This window comes from Strongylocentrotus purpuratus, unplaced genomic scaffold (assembly GCF_000002235.5).
Source record: "Strongylocentrotus purpuratus isolate Spur 01 unplaced genomic scaffold, Spur_5.0 spur5_scaffold_10, whole genome shotgun sequence".
NCBI classification, from domain to species: domain Eukaryota; kingdom Metazoa; phylum Echinodermata; class Echinoidea; order Camarodonta; family Strongylocentrotidae; genus Strongylocentrotus; species Strongylocentrotus purpuratus.
Window position 1 is genome coordinate 12,084,333 of NW_022145595.1, and position 21,471 is coordinate 12,105,803.

General features: G+C 35.6%; 1 protein-coding gene across 13 annotated transcripts in view; it reads left to right on the top strand.

The window, feature by feature from the left end:
- LOC591190 (rap guanine nucleotide exchange factor 6) overlaps window positions 1-21,228 on the top strand; it is a 127,250-nt gene extending 106,022 nt beyond the window's left edge. For 6 of the 13 annotated variants that reach the window (XM_030979509.1, XM_030979511.1, XM_030979513.1 and 3 more), the window contains 8 exons: window positions 237-345; window positions 3,957-4,223; window positions 6,280-6,615; window positions 9,259-9,411; window positions 11,034-11,168; window positions 15,001-15,087; window positions 17,795-17,839; window positions 19,506-21,228. In XM_030979509.1, coding sequence (XP_030835369.1) covers window positions 237-345; window positions 3,957-4,223; window positions 6,280-6,615; window positions 9,259-9,411; window positions 11,034-11,168; window positions 15,001-15,087; window positions 17,795-17,839; window positions 19,506-19,531 — 1,158 coding nt within the window. In that variant the 3' untranslated portion in view covers window positions 19,532-21,228. Of the gene's footprint in view, window positions 1-236; window positions 346-3,956; window positions 4,224-6,279; window positions 6,616-9,258; window positions 9,412-11,033; window positions 11,169-15,000; window positions 15,088-16,834; window positions 16,876-17,794; window positions 17,840-19,505 lie in introns of all 13 variants that reach the window. The other 7 variants (XM_030979514.1, XM_030979515.1, XM_030979510.1 and 4 more) reach the window with 7 other exon arrangements.
- The last annotated feature ends 243 nt before the right edge of the window (window positions 21,229-21,471 follow it).

The following is a 21,471-nucleotide window of genomic DNA, read 5'->3' on the forward strand; positions in this document are numbered from 1 at the left end:
ATTTTGTTTAGAATCTGAAACGAAGATACCCAATCCCTTTAACACAATAATGTATGTCCGCGTTTTGCAGAATGGCGCAGTGTGTGTACACCCTTCTGCCATCTGCACAAAGATTTTATTTTCTCAAAGTCATTTTTCCTTCAAATATAGCTCCCAACCCTTCTCAGACTTATATAAGTACATGTAGGGCTGTTGAAATTAAAGAGGATAAATAATTTTTGATGTATTTGATCCAGGCTCAGATGTCTCGTAGAGTGAAGATGTACATGGCGAACCTGACTGTGATACAAGATGAGGACCAACTCAGAGATATGTCACTCAGATGTGAACCAGTAGCAAGCTCAGGTAAGCCAACTATGTTATCTTCAACATCGTCCTCTTTATGTCTTCATTACAATGAAATATATCCATTGGATATACCCCGTACGGAACACAGTAAATGAATTTCACCATCATTACTTGGGTAATTTAAGCTTTAGAAAAGCAATAATAAAGTACATCTCTTGTTCCTATCGACTTTGATACATTCATATTGGAGTTTAATCCTACCGATGTAGTGTATACATGCAACATCAATGATGATCTCTAATATTGTGTTAGGGGATGATTTATTAATATGACAAATTACATGCTTGATTTAGCCATAAAAAATTGATTAGGTAGTAATGCCTCAGATTTTTTAAGGCAATAATGAGTCAGGAATGACATAGTAAATACAACTACTTTTTATTGTGAGAATTGTGAGGTTTTATAGTTTTTAAACCTGTTATGTTATTGTGAACAAGTGCATCTATGTGGATTTACCTCGGGTTGTCTAAATTTATGTCTTCTCCATAACAACTGTTTCTTCGGTGTTCATAATCATTGTTTGTTGTTGTCAATAATCCAAGTAACATATTTTTCAATTAAAAAAACTCTTCTCATTCTTGAATTGTAACAGAACTAGATCTGTAATTCATACAACATACGTGTATTCAAAAAGGAAACTTATGATGAGCAAATCTTTTAGTTCTAAATAAAATTTTATTCCATTTACAAAATTCTGAAGATTTTAAACCTAATAGGCATCCTCCCTTTTTATGCCTCCGTTACGAAGTAGCCGGAGGCATTATGTTTTCGGGTTGTCCGTCCGTCCGTACGTCCGTACGTACGTACGTACGTACGTACGTCTGTACGTACATACGTCCCGTTCTCGTGATCGCGTTATCTGAAGAACTGGTTGATGGATTCCTGCCAAACTTTGGTCATGTATGTATCTTGTAGAGCCGATGAACTGATTAGATTTTGGGGTTACGAGGTCAAAGGTCAAAGGTCACAGGGCTCATTATGTATGCAAAACGAGCTCGTGATCGCGTTATCTGAAGAACTGGTTGATGGATTCCTGCCAAACTTTGGTCATGTATGTATCTTGTAGAGCCGATGAACTGATTAGATTTTGGGGTCACGAGGTCAAAGGTCAAAGGTCACAGGGCTCATTATGTATGCAAAACGAGCTCGTGATCGCGTTATCTGAAGAACTGATTGATGGATTGCTGCCAAACTTAGGTCATGTATGTTACTTGCAAAGCCGAAAAACTGATTAGATTTTGAGGTCACGAGGTCAAAGGTCAAAGGCCACAGGGCTCATTATGTATGCAAAACGAGCTTGTGATCGCGTTATCTGAACAACCGATTGATGGATTGCTGCCAAACTTAGGTCATGTATGTTACTTGCAGAGCCGATGAACTGATTAGATGTAGGGGTCACAAGGTCAAAGGTCAAAGGCCACAGGGCACATTATGTATGCAAAAACAGCTCGTGATCGCGTTATCTCAAGAACCGATTTATGGATTCCTGCCAACTTAGGTCATGTATGTTTCTTGCAGAGCCAATGAACTGAGTAGATTCTTGGTTCATAAGGTCAAAGGTCATGGGCTCATTATGTATGCAAAAATAGCTTGTAATCACAATATTCTGAGAACCTGTTAATGGATTACAATTGAACTTGAATTCGAAAAATTTCTTCTGTTTTGGTTTGTAAAATTGCTCTATGACGGAGGCATCATTTTCGACTGCGCGCAGTCGAAGTTCCATCTAGTCTTCTTTTAGATCTGTATTTTGGAAATAGAAATGAATCAAAGATTGGGATTGATCATTGTGCAGACACTCTGACTTTGTTTTTTTAATATTATACTGAAAAGATAGGTTAGACATTACCGGTAATCTACATTTGCCACACTCGACCCAGGTGAGGTAAATGAGTACCTGGCAGGAATTCATTCCTTGAAATGCTAGAGCGCCGTAATGGCAGCTAGGCTAAAGCCGGGGTAATGATTTACAAATTTGGAAGCGCATAGACACGTTTAAATGTGATATGCCCTATATACAAGAACCGAATATTATTATCATTATTATTAGTCATCATTCGAAGCATGAGTTTTGGCTGCATTTCTTAACTTGAGCAGATTTCATCTTTAGCTAACATTTTTAATATCATGATCATTAACTTTCAATGAAAGTAACAATATTTTCATACTACATTTCTTCATGTTTTCTAATTTTCTTCGTAATATTATCAATGAATGATGTTCTGTCTTATGTTCTTTAAAGTTCAAATCGTCTTTTTTTTATGAATCTCACTGATTTTAATGCTGTTTCCCTTCCAAAACAACTTGTTTCGTATCAAGTCTTTGAATTCTTAATCTAATTCACCAAAGTAAATGTCAATGTGTATACTTATTATCCAGTATAACCATCTGTTCAAAATATCACAAAATCGTTTAGAAAAAATGCCTCAGTATTGATTTGATTAAGTACCGGTATCTTTTGCTGTGTTCCTTTAATATATGTTCATTTCTGTACCAACTGTCATGGCAACTTACTCAAATTACTTTGTGCATGGCCGGCCAGTGATTGTGCATTGTGACATTGTTTCTGTCTTTTATTTGAAGAGATCATTTTATCACTAGATTTTTACTTTGAAGCAGCTTTTCTTGTGATGTTATGTCATGCTTGGCCCCTTTTTCTCTCTTTCGTTTTTTCAATACTTCTGTTGATCCTTCCGTTTCCTCCCGAGCGTGAGCTGCACCAAGGCTAAGATTTAAGGGGGAGGGGGGGGGGATGGTTTAGATTCATCACTTAAAAATAAAATAGGAGATAAGTTAGGGAGTGAAGGGAGAGAAAGAGAGTGAGAGAAGGGGGGGGGGGAGAGTAATGAGAAGAAGAAAAATAGAGTGCGTGTTGAAAATGTTGTAAGGAATGTATGAAGTTGGTATAGAAATGAATATATCGCCCGCCGCATAAACTCAAAGTCCCAACTGTTCTTTGACTTCGCGATTGATCGAAATCGTTATCTTCCCGCTGTCACCAAGAACACCGTTATAAATTAATGAGCAATAAAGAGATAGGGTTCCATGTATCAGATTGATAAGTGTCCCTTGAGGAACCACGTTATATCTTCTCGAATCATATTAAAGCAACCTACCTTATCAAAGTGTTCAGTCCATAAAAAAGTGACCTAACCAATTTTACTTCAACATGGTCATTATCGCTCTGAAACAAATTTACGGACAAAGCTTAGAATAGCTTAATTTCTTTTGCTGTGTTTTTTTTTTTGCGAGGTCTCTAATTACTTGTGATTGAAATTATTAACATACTTTAACCTTTCTTTCGAGAAGGAGTTTTCTGTTTGACTGTTTTAAAATAAAGGAATTATTTTCATAGGTTTTTGTCTGGTTATACTAACTTCTGCTTTTGACAATTTTGTTGAATATTTTGTACTACATTGTTTTAGTAGATTTCTGGATATGATCAATTGAAGAATGAAGGCTGTCTTAAGAAGATCAGGTCTTGAAACATTTGTTTTCTTTATTAAAAGGAAGATTTTGTTATTAAAATGATAAGTAGGATGATGGCCCAAAGCTCACGGTGTCTCCGTCTATCTTGCCCCCCTCCTTCCCCCCCTTCCTTCTCTCAGGCGGTAGCAGCAGTAACAGCGGCAGTTACGCCACCCTCCCACGCCGTACCCATCACAACTCCGCTTCCAATGTCTCCCAATCCTCCCTGGATCCCAGCGATACCGCCTCCATTTCCTCCTCCTCTTCCCTCATGCCCCCGCCCTCCCAGACGGCATCCTCTGGCCGTCTGCCCCACCCCAAGCCGTCGTCCCCGACGCACGGGCGGGATCCGAGGGAGGAGAAGCTCAAACAGATAATCTATAAGGACGCGCCCAAGACGTCTTTTGGTTAGTATGCACGGTGTTCCCTTTAGAAAATATCTCTTAGAGTTTACTACCTCTCTCCATTTATATCATGTTGCTATTAAATCAACATGATTGCAAGGTTTATATTTTAATAGATGAAATAAAATTTCTCTTAGTTTACTACCTCAAGTCATCTCCATTTTCATCATGTTGCTATTAGATCAACATGATTGCAAGGTTTAGACTTTAAAAGATGAAATTAAAGTAGCAAAGTAATTTTCATTGGGCTTTTTTAAGCTTTACAGTCTAGCTTAACGAACCTTCAGCAAATAGTTTCTGAAACGCTCTTTTCTAAAATGTCACAAAATGAATCTTGCATCGAAATGCTATATGGAGTCGTAACATGACAAAAGTGTTGTGAACGCCTGATCGATATGAAAAGTCCTGAATTTTAGGAACTCTTTTCCTTGCTATTTGATGAACTATAGGCATTAAGAAGGTGAAATACATTCGTCATGATGGTATATCCAATACTTTTATTGAACAAGAAAACGGCTTACTTCACAAGAAATAAAGGGGAACCATTGTCAATGAATAGTCAACAATATGCAACACACTACAAAGCTTTGAGTTTATGCTCCGCAAAATTAATCACCAATTTATTTCTCTTTTAGTTTTAGTCTTAGAATGAGGTTAACTTTTAAAAAGTAGTTTCAGGTATTTTTAAAAGTAGAAAATTGTATTCTTCCCAAATTTAATTTGATTTTCTTATTTTATGATGGGCTACATACAATTTGTGAGATGCCATAAGTTTTTTGACTGAAGTCATACATGGCATGCACAAATTAAATTGAGAAATGGGGAAGTTTAACTTTCATCTACTTAGTTGAACCTTTATTACTCTTTATAACTCTGTAATTATTATAGAGGAACAGACCATATATATAGTCAGTTACTTATCGGTTGCTGGATAACATGAAGGGTGTATTATATTATTCAATAATCAATCAAAACATCTCAATAAAAGAATGAAGATATATATTTATATCTATTCATACAATGATGATGATACATCTGTACATTTAATATACTAGCCCTTTAACCCTAAAACTCTGGATAATTCATGTCCATGTTTTATTAATTTGATGGGAATTATTGTGGACCCCTTTAACCTTCCCCTTGTTCATGTTGTTTGTATATATATATATCCTCAGAGTATGTATTCCACCTTCTTAATGTGTATAAGATGAAACCAATCTAATCTCTTTCAATGTATATTCCATGCATGTTCCTTTCTGTCATCTCAGCTTTATGATTTCCATTTTCTTCAGTCAACTGATTTCTAGTTTCATGTAATTAAGCATGTCCTGTTTTTCCTTATGATTTCTATCAAATGCAGTGCTCACAATTGCTTGTTACGATTTTGTTGGATGAGTTTTCACATGCCTGATTCAAATCCATTCTTGCACATTTTTACCATCAAACAAAAGAAAAGTGAAAAAGAAAGATGGATGCCAATGTGGGGGTCACGTACAGGAACAGTTCATGGGATACTGGGGTTCTAGAGTTTAGTTTATTTTTTTGTTATAAATTAAAGCATGTGGGTTGGTTAAGATTTTGTTGATGTATGTTTTGGGCAAGTCATGATGATGTTATAGATTTTTCCCCAAGATGATTCTTTCTTGATTGATAAAAAGAAAGAAGGCATCACATTTTGCTGTCTACCTTGAATCATTAAACCTTGGTGTAACTGAACTACCAAGATGGTTAACTCCCAAAATGTGCATTGAAAAAAGAAAAAAAAAATAACTCTAAGATTTGTCCATGCACATGGCCTGACAATTTGAATTGCTGTCATTCGTTTTAAAAGGTGAGAAATCTGTCCAAAGGTTAATGCAAAAATCATGACTTGCGATCCAAAGTAAGATCATGTGACGCTAAGCAAGTAAAAGTGAAACTACCTGCTTATTGTACATGGAGGTAATTATTATCTCATTATACATACTGTTTCCTCCCCTTCCCTCTTCAAATCGGCACACTTTCCCCCTCCCCCATTATCCCTCAAATATCGCACATCCAAACATTGCCACGACCCCAGGTGCGACATCCCCCAAAAACCTCAAGAAACTGCTCTCGTTATCCGAAGAGGGAGACAAACACATAAAGACGCTGCGCATGGATCGATCGTCGAAGGGTGACGACACCGTGGCCTCCATGATGAGCTCCCCGCCCACCTCACCGGGAGCTAAGTCGTCGAAGCGGTTTCGGAAGCTCGGGATCGTCAACAAGATGAACAACATGTCGACTGGGTCGTTGGAGCCGAGGCAGAGGCGGCCGCTGAGTCCCCAGAGAAGCGATAGCGGATACGGCGGAAGCGAAGCGGGATCCCAAAGCGGTCGGGTCGAGCACGATCCTCGTAGGAGACACACCGTTGGTGAATATATTTACTCAATCAATCACCCAATAGATTGATATACCCCATGAAAAAAAAATGAAAACAAAACAAACACCATATGCTTGTACTTTCAGCGCTGTCTTATGGGTCCCTTATCTGACCCTCGTTGCTATATTTCAAGTGGCAAGCATGTAGGTATTTATACTACATTTGGAAGGGCTTTCTGCTATTACCCTATAAACCATTTACATCTACATCTTTTTTCATTGCCTGCCCCTTTCCAAAATGAACCTTAAATCACTACAGGTTGATTATCTCAATAATAAAAGACTAGAAGAAACCATTTCTTATTAAAATTGATCAACAGATCTCTAATCGACACAATATCATAAATACAGGCTTGTGCTTCAGATGACTGGGCTGTAAATGTGACAAGACTCTTTTAATATCTTTCCTCTCACTGTAATGATCATGCACTATAATAATGCACATGTTTCATGTGTACGTGTGATAGTCGAAACAAAATTGCATATGGAAAGTTTCCAAATGCACAGAATGTCCCCTGAGCGATTGCCTGCCTGTAATGAGGGGGAGACAACCGGTAGAAGAATGTAATAGTAATAATACACACTCTCATCTTGTATGTATATGTCACACTCATCATCTGCATGTAAACTGGTGTAGGATGGTATTCAAAGGGGAAATCCCCCACTGCCATGATTTCAGTGTTGTGTATTCCAATCAGTGTGTGCAGCCTGACCTCAGTTAGATGCTACAGACACACAGTCCCCGGTTGTGGTGTGTTTATCCCTTGCATGACTACCACTTGTAAAAAGGCTCGTTCAGATATGATGCGGAAAAAACCGTTGCAGTTTTTTTGTTACAACGACGTTAAGTTTAACATGCGTCACATTTCTGTATCTTACAACACAGAGCGCAGTGAATCTGCGCAGGACAATCGTTGCGCGCAGTTACCATTCATTTACACGTTTTTAAAAAGAAAACTGCGTCTTTTTGCAGCATTCTACTGCGTCATATCTGAACGAGCCTTAGGGTCGGCTTCGTACCACTGTATATTGGTTTGAGATGCACCACAGAGAATCATGGCAGTGGGAACGCATCAGGGCTAGAGCATGTCTATTGGGGCTAGTATCATAAATTGTCGGCTCCCCGCAAGAAGGCGATAAGAGCTCTGGGGGGGGGGTGCGTTTCACAAAGCGTTTTTTCAATGACAAATGACAAATCTGCTGATAACCAATCAAAAGCAAGGATTTCAGTAGCTTATAACAAAAACTATCATATGTCACTGATGAAAAGTTTTGTTGAATGCCCCCCCCCCCCCCCCCTGTATTGCCAAAGCAGTATCCGCCTTCTTGCGGGGAAACCGATCAAATTTTCCAAGATGTGTAGGGTACTCTATCCTTTCATATGTATTTATTTATTCATTTCAAAACTGACTTTCTATCCTAAAACGATGCAACGAAACATGAAAGTGTTCCATATTCATGAAACAGGTTGGCTTTTATGTTTGTAGCATTTGAAGGCTATTTCAAACAAGTAAAATACGATTAAAGGCAGAACACATTTCCTCTAATTCTGTGGAGAATGTTGACCTCCTTTCTACAAAATATATTGTCAGGTTTTTTTTATTCCTGGATATTTTTGTGCTTTATAGTAATATTTTAGGCTATGACAAACTAAAGGTCTGATATTTTTCAAAGAACGTGTTTTTAGCCTGTTATGGAGAGCTTCATGGAAAATGCCTTTTGTTTTGTGAAAATGGAACATTGTACATGTATATATCTTTATTTACTATTATCTTTGAGGAACGTACAGGTAAGTAAAGAGTTAACTCAGTGGACATACTAACTACCAGGGGCAGAGCCTTTAGTAACTGCAATTTTTTTGAAAAGATACAAATAGTCCAGAAGAATTTTCAGTAGAGAGCAAATTATAGATAAATAAAATCATACTTTTATGTAAACACTAAAAACTAAAATGATACATCCCCAAAAGGGGTCACTGTTTTTTTTGTATACGTTAGATGTTTTTATTGCTTTGTGACAAGTAGAAGAAAAGCGATACCTAAATCCCAAATCAGCAAAAATATTCCTTTCCCCAGTGGCATTTTTTGTGTCTGTCTCTAGTTAATCAGATTTTTTGCTAAGCCAGATATTGGAATTTAACTGTTTCATATATGTGGAATTGAAACAAGTCTCTCATTTTGTAGGTGCTTTCATGGTAGTCCACCTAATATTCAGTTTAACTCTTTATATGCCCCACAAATAACCTCCCTGTGCAACGCTGTACCTATTATGGGATAGATATATACCAAAGGATTCAAGATTATTCAACTATTTCCAGTGTAAGATTAATCTAAATTGTTTTTTTAAAGGGTTGTAATGGAGTTATTCAAGACTGAAAATGGGTCATTTTGCAAAGCCATTGTGTTCATGGCACAGAGCAATCCTCGCGTGAACTGGTGCCTATTGTGTCAAAGAGCACTTGTGGCAAACAAGCTACTGTGCAGAGAGGCGAAGAAAGCAAGCGAAGGGTTAAAAGAATGGAAGAGATACTATATATTTAGATTTTAATACTGGTATCCTTAAGAGATAAGAGAAATCTGACATGCACTCACAGATGTATATTAATATGAGATATGTTTAATTCCTACTCTTGAAGCTTCTGGTCCGCCAGCGTCTGCTTTCATTGGTGGTGGTATAGGTGCGTACGACAGCTCCGACTCTGGGGGCGGGCTTTCTTACGATACGCAGAGCAACTCATCCTTTGGATCGTCATCGCCACCCACGCGTGATAACCGGTTTGTCAGAGACGGTAAGAAACGACCTTTAATGAGCATTTCATTTGCCTCATTTTGTGATACATGAATCGTGTGATGTTTCAAATCATCTAAAAATTAAACAATGTGATATTTCAAGATTTTAGGCCATTTGCCAATGAACCCATAGAAAATAAAGAAAGCCAAATATTGTCTGTATTTTTGAGGATAATTTGTGAATATACGTATCAAAGAAGGATGTTCCACATCACATAATTTCACCTCATCAAATTTTACTAAAAATTTGCTGTGAAACTGCACATATTAATCTAAATTTACTGAAAAGTCAACTGGACTTACAAAGCTCAAAGAAATTCGATAAAATATGATAAACTTGAGATATTTGTGGCCCAGTTTCCGCAGTGCCCTATTCAAAGGCGTGAAATGATGTATAGATTCTTGCTGTGCTTTTTCTAATCTTCTTTCCAACTAAAAAAGTGAAGGACAACATCTTTGCAACGCTGAAAATCTCTTATTATAGTTAAGATAATTTGATTTCTTAGAATTGATTTCTCATGATTTTAATATAAAGTATTATTTTATGCCAGTTAAGATGATGATTTCAATGTTTATTTTCATATCAGTTTGCCTGCACCCTCCCATGCATGTGACCTACAATCATCTTAATTAAACTAGTTGCATAAAAATAAGCAATATAATTTTATTCAATTATTTACCTATGATTTTAGCACAGGGGTTTTATTTTATGATTTAAGGGGCTAGCATAATTTAACATATTGTATTTCAAACCATTTTCATGCATGTGGTAATACTCAACATAGATTTTTTTCCCTTTTTGTTGTATGTATGACATCTTCATTGTTACAACCGGTACTTAATAGATTAATGCACTACATGTGACATGTCAGATTACATATTCAAATTTATTATTGTAGAGTTATCATGTTTTACATATATACTGGTAGGCTGTAGTCAGGAATATTTTATTTTGTTGATTATTTTCATGAAGATTATGATTCAACCGGCAACGTTTAAATCATTAGTGATGTTATAAATCATTTACAAGAAGTACTGACTGTAATTCATTTATAACATCACTAATAATATGTCGATTATTATTTCAGAGCATTTAATTCAATGATATACCTGCACAGACTTTGTTTTTCCACCGTTGTACTTTTAAAATCATAGGGTAATCCTAGAGTCATTACAAATGGACACTCTTTAATAATGCACACTCATATATCATTCTGACCACAACTGTAACGAACATACCCATAAGTGAGAACAATTAATTACATTATCTTTGTAAAGTACATGCATACACAGCATGTACTTTACATTTTGCCCACACAACTGTATATTATCTTTTCTGGTACAATGATACATACTAATTTATTGGTCATAAGGAGGGGTGCTAAAGAAGACTACTGTTATATCAGTGTACCTAATGGTTACAATGGAAAATTGGGAAGAATTGTCCACCCAAAGCCTTTTTAAAGTTACCGGTAGACAATTTTACTTTCTTCGTCTTTGTAGAGATTTTTTAGTAGCTATTATGATTTTAGATTATGTTTCGGAAATGAAAGCGGAGACGCTTTGAAGATCTGTAGGAATTTGTTAGTAGCTTTGTTCATTTGTCCTATCGTGTGGTCAGCAGGAACGCATTCCATGCACACGTACAACAAGGCCCAGGCCTTTACCTGCGGTCAGAGGGGATATGCATCGTACCCAAGGCCCCGCCCCCCTCCCGACTATCACACGGTCAGAAAGACCGTTTCACATAAAAAAGGTACTCATCTCACTCCCACTCTCTCTCTCTCTCTCTATCTAATTCACCCTGTTTTTGGCTCAAATTTGACACACAAATAATAATCTGAGTTGATGCAGTGCTTGTGACTTGGATGTAGCAACCTCTTTTTGTGACTTCATTCAGGGCAGTAAAATCTCCAGTTTTTATAAGTTTCATAACAAATCAATCGTAAGAATATTAGCTCCCTGTTGCTTGAACTTTTTTACGAATGAACAGCTCAATAAAGGCTTCATTATCTGGTATTCAAAAAGGAAAAAGGAAATGAAATGTATTTTGACAATTTCATGTTGTTAAGATCAAGTTTTTATTACTTGAACAGAACTTTCCAATCCTTTATTCTAAATATTCCCTTACTTCAAAACAGGGTTCTGAATGCATTCAATTTTACCTCAAACACACTTTATGAAGGGCCGCCATTTTTTAATGGGTCACTACCAAAAGCCAAAGAGAAACATATTAGAGGTTGCTAACTAAAATGTCTGAACACATGCACAGTTTTATGTGATTTAACATTGTGAATAACTGAGCACATATTACACTTCACTCTTAACACTCTTTCTGTTTAGACGGCTTCTTGCTAGCTGTAGTTAGCATTCACCACATAAACTCAACAAACAAAGTTCTGCAATTTCAGTTTGAGCATTTATTTTTCTCTTGTTACTGTATCATTATATTTGATGTTGGTATCATTGAAAAGAATGTTTATTCCCCTTTACAATAATGCCCCATTTGTAATGATTTTGTAAACATGGACTGTGCTGTACATCTTAATACGGGGCAAAGTCAAAAGTAAAATGTTGCAAAATGCATTGTTATTCCTTCAAAAGACAATCCATCCTCCAAAAAGAGGAATTTACTGTTGACAATAACAATGCTCTTTGCAACATTTCACTTTTAACGTGTACTGTAAATTCCATGATTACATATTCATTACAACTGGGTATCATTCTAAAGGGGAATAAACAAGCTTTTCAATGACACTAACGTCAATTATGATACTATACTAACGAGAGATATCATCGCTAAAACTTGAGTTGCAGGACCTTTTTTGACCGTTTTGTGTGCAGAATAGCAATTAACATACTAACATTTATAAATGCTAACATACTAAACCTGTGTGGGTTGTTGGTTGTAGTTTATGTGCACAAGTTATGGCATATGTTCATTTACTTTCAAAATGATAAGCACTGGCAATTTTTATTCTTTTTTCATATCTTTTATAGAAACAAATTTGCTTCATGATGTGGTGTTCTAAATAATATTTTAATTTAAACAATGTACAGTCAAACAAGTCTATTAAGTCTTATCCTGCCGTAATGAATACAGCCCAGTGCCACAGGGCTAATCCCCATTGTGCCAAGCCACAAATCCCTCCTGCGCCAAGTTTATTTTTAGATAATCTGATGGTGCGATCAATAGCGTGTGTGAAGCACTCAGCATAGTACAATTAGCATGAACAATAACTATTATTACAATTGCGAGCATGCATGCATAGAGCAGCTAAGCTGTGGCTCGCTCGCGTGAATTAAGTAGCCAATTGATAGCGTGCTACAAAGCACTATAACGGTAGCGTGCATGCGGCCTTATGGCAGGATATGAGGAATGTGGGCTTAAGAAACTTGTCAAGAAGGTTCCCTTTCTTTTGTGATGAGCGGTAATCTTGTTGTGACAGGATTGCAAACTTAAAGATTATGTTGAGTTCTGGTCTTGGTCTTTTTTTTTTAACCTACAGAGCAATAGGCAGTTTTGATAGGCTGCTTTGAATGTAGTTACTGTATGATTAATTCAGATTTTTTTCTGAAATTATTTTATTTGTTTTTGTGTTTTTTGGGTGGCACTCAGAACGTTGTTGACACAAGCGGAATGTCGTGTTGTAATCCACATATCAGAGTTGACAAGCTCCTTGTCTCCATCTCTCTTTTTAAAGTTTTAAATTGTCATACCTTTCAACGGAGAAATAAAAATATGTCAGCAGACTTTGTAATCCATTGATGTAGCATTTCTTATGAATTAGTATCAAAGTGTATATAAACAGCAAAAGATTCCCTGATATTATATTTTCTTAATAGCTTACAGATTTAATTGTTATGAAAAGGACTGCTCATTATCGCATTATCATTATACAAATTTAGTTGGAAATATCACAGATTTTCTCGCTTTAAATGTACATGCATGTAGCCTTTATATGCAAATTAGCTTACAGGTTGTAACAATGTCTCAAATAGAATATGATATTAGAATTGTAAAGTTATTTAAAAGCTTTTGGGGGAAACAAAAAGGTACATGTTTATCATATGAACTAACGATGTAAAAAGTAGATACATTGCATGCCAATATATTCATACCCTGCCTGTTTCATTGCATGTCCATAACCCCCCCCCCCCCCTTATAAACCCCCTATCCCTTTCCCTCATTCCAGGGTAACTTTCCAAGAATCATTGAAACATGCATTCCTCTAATATCAAATTTTGGGCTAGACTTGCGATTTGGGAATGTTGATTTACATTTTTTGTGGTGGTTGTTTTGTCAGTCCATTATTGAATTTGTCATCATTAGTTTTATTATTATTATCATTTTTATTTTTTTAAACTGATTTTAAAAAGTCATGGGGTTAATTCTTCAAAATATCAGGTTTACCACAATCAAACCTGCTTTAGCGAACGCCTGTCTATAAAGACCACATTTTTTGTTTCCCTTGAAAAACTTTTCTCATTGAATTGTGTACTGAAAGAACCTGTAGTAAAGACCATTTGCCCATGAAGACCACTTTTATTGTATCCCTTGAGTGGTCTTTATATACAGGTTTCACTGTTCGCCATCTGCTCCCAATATCAATGCATAATAAATGAATGTGATAATATCATAATCATTCAGTTACAAAGTTTACTCTTCATTTATGAGGCTGGTAAATATGCAATACAAGCCAGAAAAAGAAAATGAGAAGAGAATCAATGATTGTGGCTTACCAATTAGTTAGGGTTCATTGCATCATAGTGATACAGGTAGAATACCCCAATTTCACATCGTAGCAAGTTCCTTTCATAAATGAACCAATATTGCGGTTGAATTTGATATGCGTAGCTGGGTTTAATCAGCAGGAAAGCAGATAAGAAGCCAGGGGATCATTTCTTGAAACCATCATAAGTACAATTTCATTTTCATTCAAATTTAAATTGATCAAACGTTTCAACAGGAAGTCGATGAACTTGTAATTATTACTGTTTCATGAAGCGATGCTTTGTGTGATGATCGATTGCGCATCTTACCACAAATGTGCTTGGAAGTTGGAGGAATGATATGGATTTACCCCACCTGTTGTTCATACGTTTGCATGCTCCATATATATTGCATCCATTTTGGCATCCCCTTTTTAATCCCCCTTTTAATCCCCCATCATTCATTTAAAAACCCTATCATTGCTCAATTCCCCCTAACCTTTTTCTTTCAGTTTGGTGTTATCATTTTCTTTTACATTTATCTTAGTTTAATTTGATTTAATGTTATCAATTCAGATTGATTTTAGAATTATATGGAAATCAGGATTTACTCAGGCACAATCAAAGGACTGGGAGTTTTTAAAAGATAGAAAACGATTGTTTTTAAAAGTGTAAATGATGATCGATATATAACAAAAATAAAAAGTATTATCCGATTCAAATTGCCTTCAATGTAGCACTTTCTTATTTTTACCACTAAGGAAATGTTATAAAAATCTTTTACAATGCTTTACAACTCATGAATATTCATCCCCACCCCTGCTTGGACCCTACATTGGTTAACGAGTTGATGAATATTCATTTTTTCTGTGTAGTCCCTCCTCCTAAGCTCTACTCTCCGCCCCCTCAGGAGATGCAAGAGAGAAAACCACCTGATTATGAGATAGCAGCTGCCAGAGCACGTAAGTATTCATCTTTTAACTCACCAAAGAGGTTCATCTTAATCAATCCATTTATTATTTCATTATCATAAAATATACAATCGAAGCAACAACAAATGTATACAACAAAACAATGAAAATACAGAGTAATCAATACCATCAGCAGGGTATAAGAAAGGTTTCACTTTACAATTTATATAAAATGAAAAAAGGAGAACTTTTAACAAAGCCTATAATGGCTTTGTAAGACAAAGTTCCCAGTTATATATTTGATCAATAGTTATAGAGCATAGATTATGCATAAGAAGGATACTAACGGAAAGAACCAAAATAAGTAACTTTTTGTGGAAAAGTGGGATTCAGAAATTATAGATTGGTTGGATTTTTCAATGGTATTTGAGATAAAACAGGTTCCCACTGTCATAGAAATATAAATTCTACCTAAAAGTCATTGAAAGTCATGGAAAATGAAAAGAAATCTTGGGAATTCATGGAAATTGATAGTGGGTGTTGGCTGTGTGTTGCTATGGCAGCCTGCCAGTTTAAATGAGAGAGGGATAAATGGGAAAAAGTATTAAAGGACGTATTAACCTGTGTACACCACCAAAAAGAGACATGAAAATATATATTATGTATACTTTCATCTGTGCAATAAAGATGTCAACCACATATATAAACTTTGCACCAAATATAGCAAATATTCTCATGAAGGATGAAGCAAACTGTTACTGCATTCATGTCAAATTTTGACCACTTTCTGCCAATGGCTATTGACGATTTGTGTATGCAATGATCATGATTCCCTTCTACCTTTTGGGGGTAATAGTGCATTTTGTTTAGATGCATTTCCTCACTTTCCCTCGTATGAAATAATGTGTAAATATATACACCTTTGAGGGACTTGCGCTATGATTTCTGAGGTAGCCAGCGTTACGTGATGTCAATATCAAATTCAAAAGTGAAGTATTTCTCATTCAACTACTCGTGGATGTTGAATGATCAAACTAGTGTCTCTGTTGTGAGTCAATATGACTTAAATAACTGATGAATACTTGAACCTTTCTTATATCCCAAATACATATTGTGATAGATACAGGTAAAAACTAAATTATTCATACCCCTACCAAGTTCTGTAAATTTAATATGTGAAAAATTGATTTGTCCGGATTGATGTTTCTTGAGAATAACACATATTAAAGCACACATCCAAAAGTTTTTAACAAAGGCCCTAATTCAGGCAGTCCACCTTTCAATCTTGAGTTCCAAAAAACATCAAATTTACAAGGGCTATGAATAATTCACTTGTTATCTGTGCAATAGTGGAATAGAGTCAGATATTTAAAAAGTTTTCAGAGACAGTTTTGCATGCGGGACCACCAAAGATATGCATTTGAATTTGAAGAAGAAAACAAAATAGTGAGAAATTAGCCACAAATTAAAGGAAGTTTAGTATGAGAAACTGTACCACTACTCAGTACTCATACTTCATTGTTGATTGATCATCTAATCCTAAAAAAGTTTTTAAGGACAGTTTTAGTGACCATTTTACATGAGGGGCCACCAAAGATATGCATTTAAGTTTATATAAAAACAGAAATTAGCTTCAAGATCATGGAAAGTTTGAGAAAATCCACCACCTCCCATATTTTGTTGAAAATTGATCATCCAATCTTAAAGTTAAATGTGAGAAAATCTTCCACTACCCATATTTCTTTTCAAAGAATAATCATCCAATCTTAATTCATTTGTAATGTGTTTTTAATTTTAGCCAAAGCATGGATCATTTAACCCTGGAGTTAAAGATGACAGGTGAAAAATATAAATTTAAAAGCAGAGTTGGAAAAAAAAGAAGGAAGCAATATACCGTATTAGAACTGGATGTGTGGATAGCAACTACTTGTTTTGTGTATACTGTGAAACAGTGGTGTTGGTTTTGCATCATTGTGTCCAATAACCATGTCTTGTTTTTATATAGACACCCAGGGGAACTATAGTTTGGTGTTGTATTTTGCAATGAGCCTTGCGTCTTGAATTTGTTGTGAAAAGCATGGTGTTTTATATATGCAACACTATCCTTATATTATGGAGAAGAGGTATATGAAATGTAAATAAAATTCCTTTTTTTGTTGTTGATAAAAGACACAAGATTAGTCAAATGTAAATTTGGCATAGGTTGATGCATTTTAACGTGAAAACTAACAAAAATACATTCAAAAATGGGACTTCACATGAAGAGAATTTGGGTTTGATTCCTTTCAGGGTGCGTTTTCCCTCAAAACAAGACATTATATTTACAAATGTCTCTCCTTACCCGGGAATAGCATACCTAATGAAAATTTCTTCTATGAGACCTCCCATCAAGAAAATAGGGTTTAATCCTTTCAGTGTTACTTTGTCCTCAAAATGACATTTTATCTACAAATGTCTCTCCTTGCCCAGGAGTAGCATAACTAATTAAACTTTCTTCCTTGCCATCTACTGTGCACAGGTAATGACTGCCAGAGCAAAAGGCATGTTGCTAATTTCAAAAGAAACATTGTTTTGTTTCTGATACTCACTTTACGATCATAAAAAAAGGTTACATATTATTTACTTTTCAGTATACCTCCTTCTCCACCTCCTTGAGTGATCACTGATTTACTATTTCTCACTCTTTTTTTTTTATTTGTTGTTTGCCTGTTTGCCTTGCCTGATGCTGACTGTTACAAACCTTTTCACATTTTTGTAGGGGACTTGCCACGTAGTAGTGAATCTTGCGATTTCTACGACTCAGGTATGTGTCCAACGGGGAATTCCCTTTCTATCAGCTTCCTTCTTTTCCTCTATCAAATAAATGGGAAAAAGGTTTCTTTTTGTCATAATATTCGAAGTATTTATTTCTTTTTAAAGCTCTTTTAGGTGAAGGGGCCATCTTTATTTCAAAATATAAACACAGAGTTGTTTAGCCTTGTTCTGTTTGTAATCACTAAATAATTTTCCACAGTATGCAGGAAAATATAAGCAAATTAACAAATATGCAATGTGGGACAGCATTATTAATAATATACTTAGCGCTTTGAGAGGGCCTTCGGTCTTGAAAAGCGCTATATAAGAACGAGCTATTATTATTATTATTATTATTATGATATATTCTCAATCAGAAAAGGAATAGGGAAGTCACTCACTTAGATAATTTCAAACATAGATGGCGCAATGCTCCAATTTAAATTGTACATGACCAAAAGTGTAAAAATTACTGTAAAAATTTGAGTCTGTTTTTGTTGCAGTACCTTGCGCTGTTCTTGAATAAGAACACTTTAATTTTAAAAAATCATTAAAGACTCTAAATTGGCAACATAGAGTGAAATTTATGATCACTATTGTCATGTTCAAATTGGCAATTCAGCATTATCTTTTGGACATTTCATTCACACTGTTTCATTCAATATACCTTTTATTTTAGTATGAATTATTAGATCATATCATATTACTATGAAAGAGTGGAAAATGCATACAATTATTGCCAATTTTAGGAGCAAAAGCTAATTCATTTAGACCCCTTAGGAAAACGCTGAAATGCTGTGGGTTAAATACTCTTTCATATTTTTGTGTAAGTATCCCTTGCATGGTCTGTTGTGAAAGCCTGAATGTCATGTTTTTAATAGGGAACTTATTTATTTAAACGTTTCTTGCAACATTTAAGGTTGGGATTTGGAATTGATTGATATTTTACAGATTTTAAATGTGGTGTGAAATGAGCCATATTCAATGCATATAGAGTGTCAGTCAAAGTCTTCATTAGATTCAGAGTAATTTTTCTCACTTTACTTTATTTTCGTTGATGTTATTTCTATACACTTATATGTCAGTTTTATACAGTTTCTATGTCACACCCAATTATTATTACTGATGTAACATGAATATATGTATTTTATCATACAAATGTACCGGTACATAAACGAAACCAAGAACTATCAATGTTTTATCATAACTTAATCACAATTATAATTAATAAATGACACATATTTGTAAAGCTTAGATCCTCCTCTTCCATTTGATGCAACTCTTCCTATGATCCATATTTCATGCATGAGTGATTAAAAGCAATTTGAAGGAAGGCAACCAAAAAGTCATTTGGCGGGCGGTATCTGAATTTCGAAGAAAAATTCACATTTCTAGAAAGTTCATTTTCTGCTCTTTCATATGACACCTCAATCAGGAAAAAAGAGCCAGGAATAACAAAGTTCTGTTTGTTTAAAGTGATGCTTACATTTCCATAATTTGATTAAACAAATTCGTTTTCACTGGCTGCCTGCCGTAGCAACAAACAGAATTGACAAAAGACTTAACCCCGTTTCGTTGATGATCAGACATAGACGAAAGACTTCATGCATGGCTGATTGTCAAATGAAGCTTTAATTAATGTCTTTCTTTCTATCATTTCTGCTTCTCTTTGACAGATAATGAGCAAGTATCTGTTGTATGATGTCATCTTTGGTATACGTCTTCGCTCCGCACCACAATCATTGGTAGATGACCTTACGACCTCCGCTCTCCGACTCTGTCAAGCTCCAATTGTCCCACTAGGTATTACGGTGGTAGATGACCTTATTGGTAGATGACCTTATGACCTTGTGACCTCTGTGCTGTCAAGAAATCCAGCTCCGAGTGTCAAACACCAGTAGGTCGTACATTGGACAGAGGAATCGCCAAACACATTCTAGTGAAGACAAACTTTATGCAAGGAGTTCAGCCATCGTGTTTGGAACTTTCAAAATGATCATGGAGAGCGTCACAAGTGATACACCTGAAGGAGTTGTTAAGAGAGACCATGAGGAGGGAATCCAACTCCAACCGACCTTCATTCTGTGCTTATTTTTCAATTTTAACTGAGATATCGATGTCATGAACTCCTTATAACATTTGATGAGCTTCTGTATAAGATATTATCAGGATGAATACTCGTATGACAAAATAGAAAGTGGCCAAATTTGATCCTTTGTTGAAATGTATTATGACAACAATTACGTGCTGTGATCTGCGTAGTCCCAGCTGTAGGAAATCGTGTTATTTCTTTTGCCAGTCTTCAGGATTGGCCTCCAGTCCAGTCTGACACATGGATACAGATACCATCTGCCCTATACATCAATATGCAAACTCTTGTATAGGACAGCCGTGTATGCTTCACAATGTCTTGTGTAAGTACCGTAGTTATTCTGCAAGCCACACGATGGAAGGAATGTGCAAAGTCTATAGCAGTCATATCTGTGTCTCCTTGTCTTCACGTTGTTTCGGTGCAAGCGGTGTTGCGAATGTGTTTGTAGGCATAAAGGAACTAGATTAACGCATTGCCATTGTAGAGACAGATGAATGCTTTATTCTGCAGTTCTCTTTTATAGACACCGTTTCTCTTTTCTTTTTTAAAATGTGTTTGACAGTGTGTGTGCAATTTCTGTACAGAGTTTCAGTTGTACATTAATGGTGAAAGTTTTATCAATTCCAAATTAGTTATGTTTAAAGGGAAGAGTCCCTCCTATCTTATGTATTAAAGTCTTTTTTTTTTATTTTTTACAATTCTGTAACATTGTACAGATCTTATGAATTTGAATATGAATATGCAAAGAAAGGAAGGAAAAAAATTGCCACTATTTGCCATTGCTATTAGAATCTCCCCTGGAGCATCTTCAGTTCTGTACAAATAGTTTTAGGGGATATAGGTCCGTTTCCACATACCCTCTTTTAAAAATTCATGCGAGTTACGTTGCATAAGTCAGGATTGGGGTTAACCACTTTGTATGTAAATTGTTTACAGTGTGAACTGATTAATTTCTAATGACTACCTGTAGAACTGGTGTTTTTTTTATTTCATTGTTTCATCAAATAACCAAAACGTAAATCATTTCTCACAATCACTATTACCGGTATGCAAACTGAACTACCCAAAATTCCTTTGTATTATTATGCATCAAGCATGCTTTTACCCCCGACATGGGCAGAATTTTGTGATGTGTATTTTATTTTTAGTCAAGACAATAAATAAAGTACAATACACACAACAAAGAAATGTTGTGGATAAGAACGTTCATGCCACATGTTTGTGTAGTCCCATGTACACTTTTCTGTGTGCAATACATGCGACTCTTGGCAAGACTAAGCCAATTTTTTATAATTTTGATGAATCAAAAACGTCTTAATATACACCAATACTTATGTACTACTTGATCAACCTTTCCACACATCCCCACACAGTTACTGGTATTTCACAATGTAATTGCATGACCAGGGAGTGTTTCACAACGATCCTTAGTTGTCTCTAAGTTTGACTTTAAAATTATGAAAAGCCGTTAGCATCTTTAAAAATATTTTGTGAAAGTTATTTTAAAAGGCATAAAATGTTGATTCAAAGCATTCATATTTTCTATTATC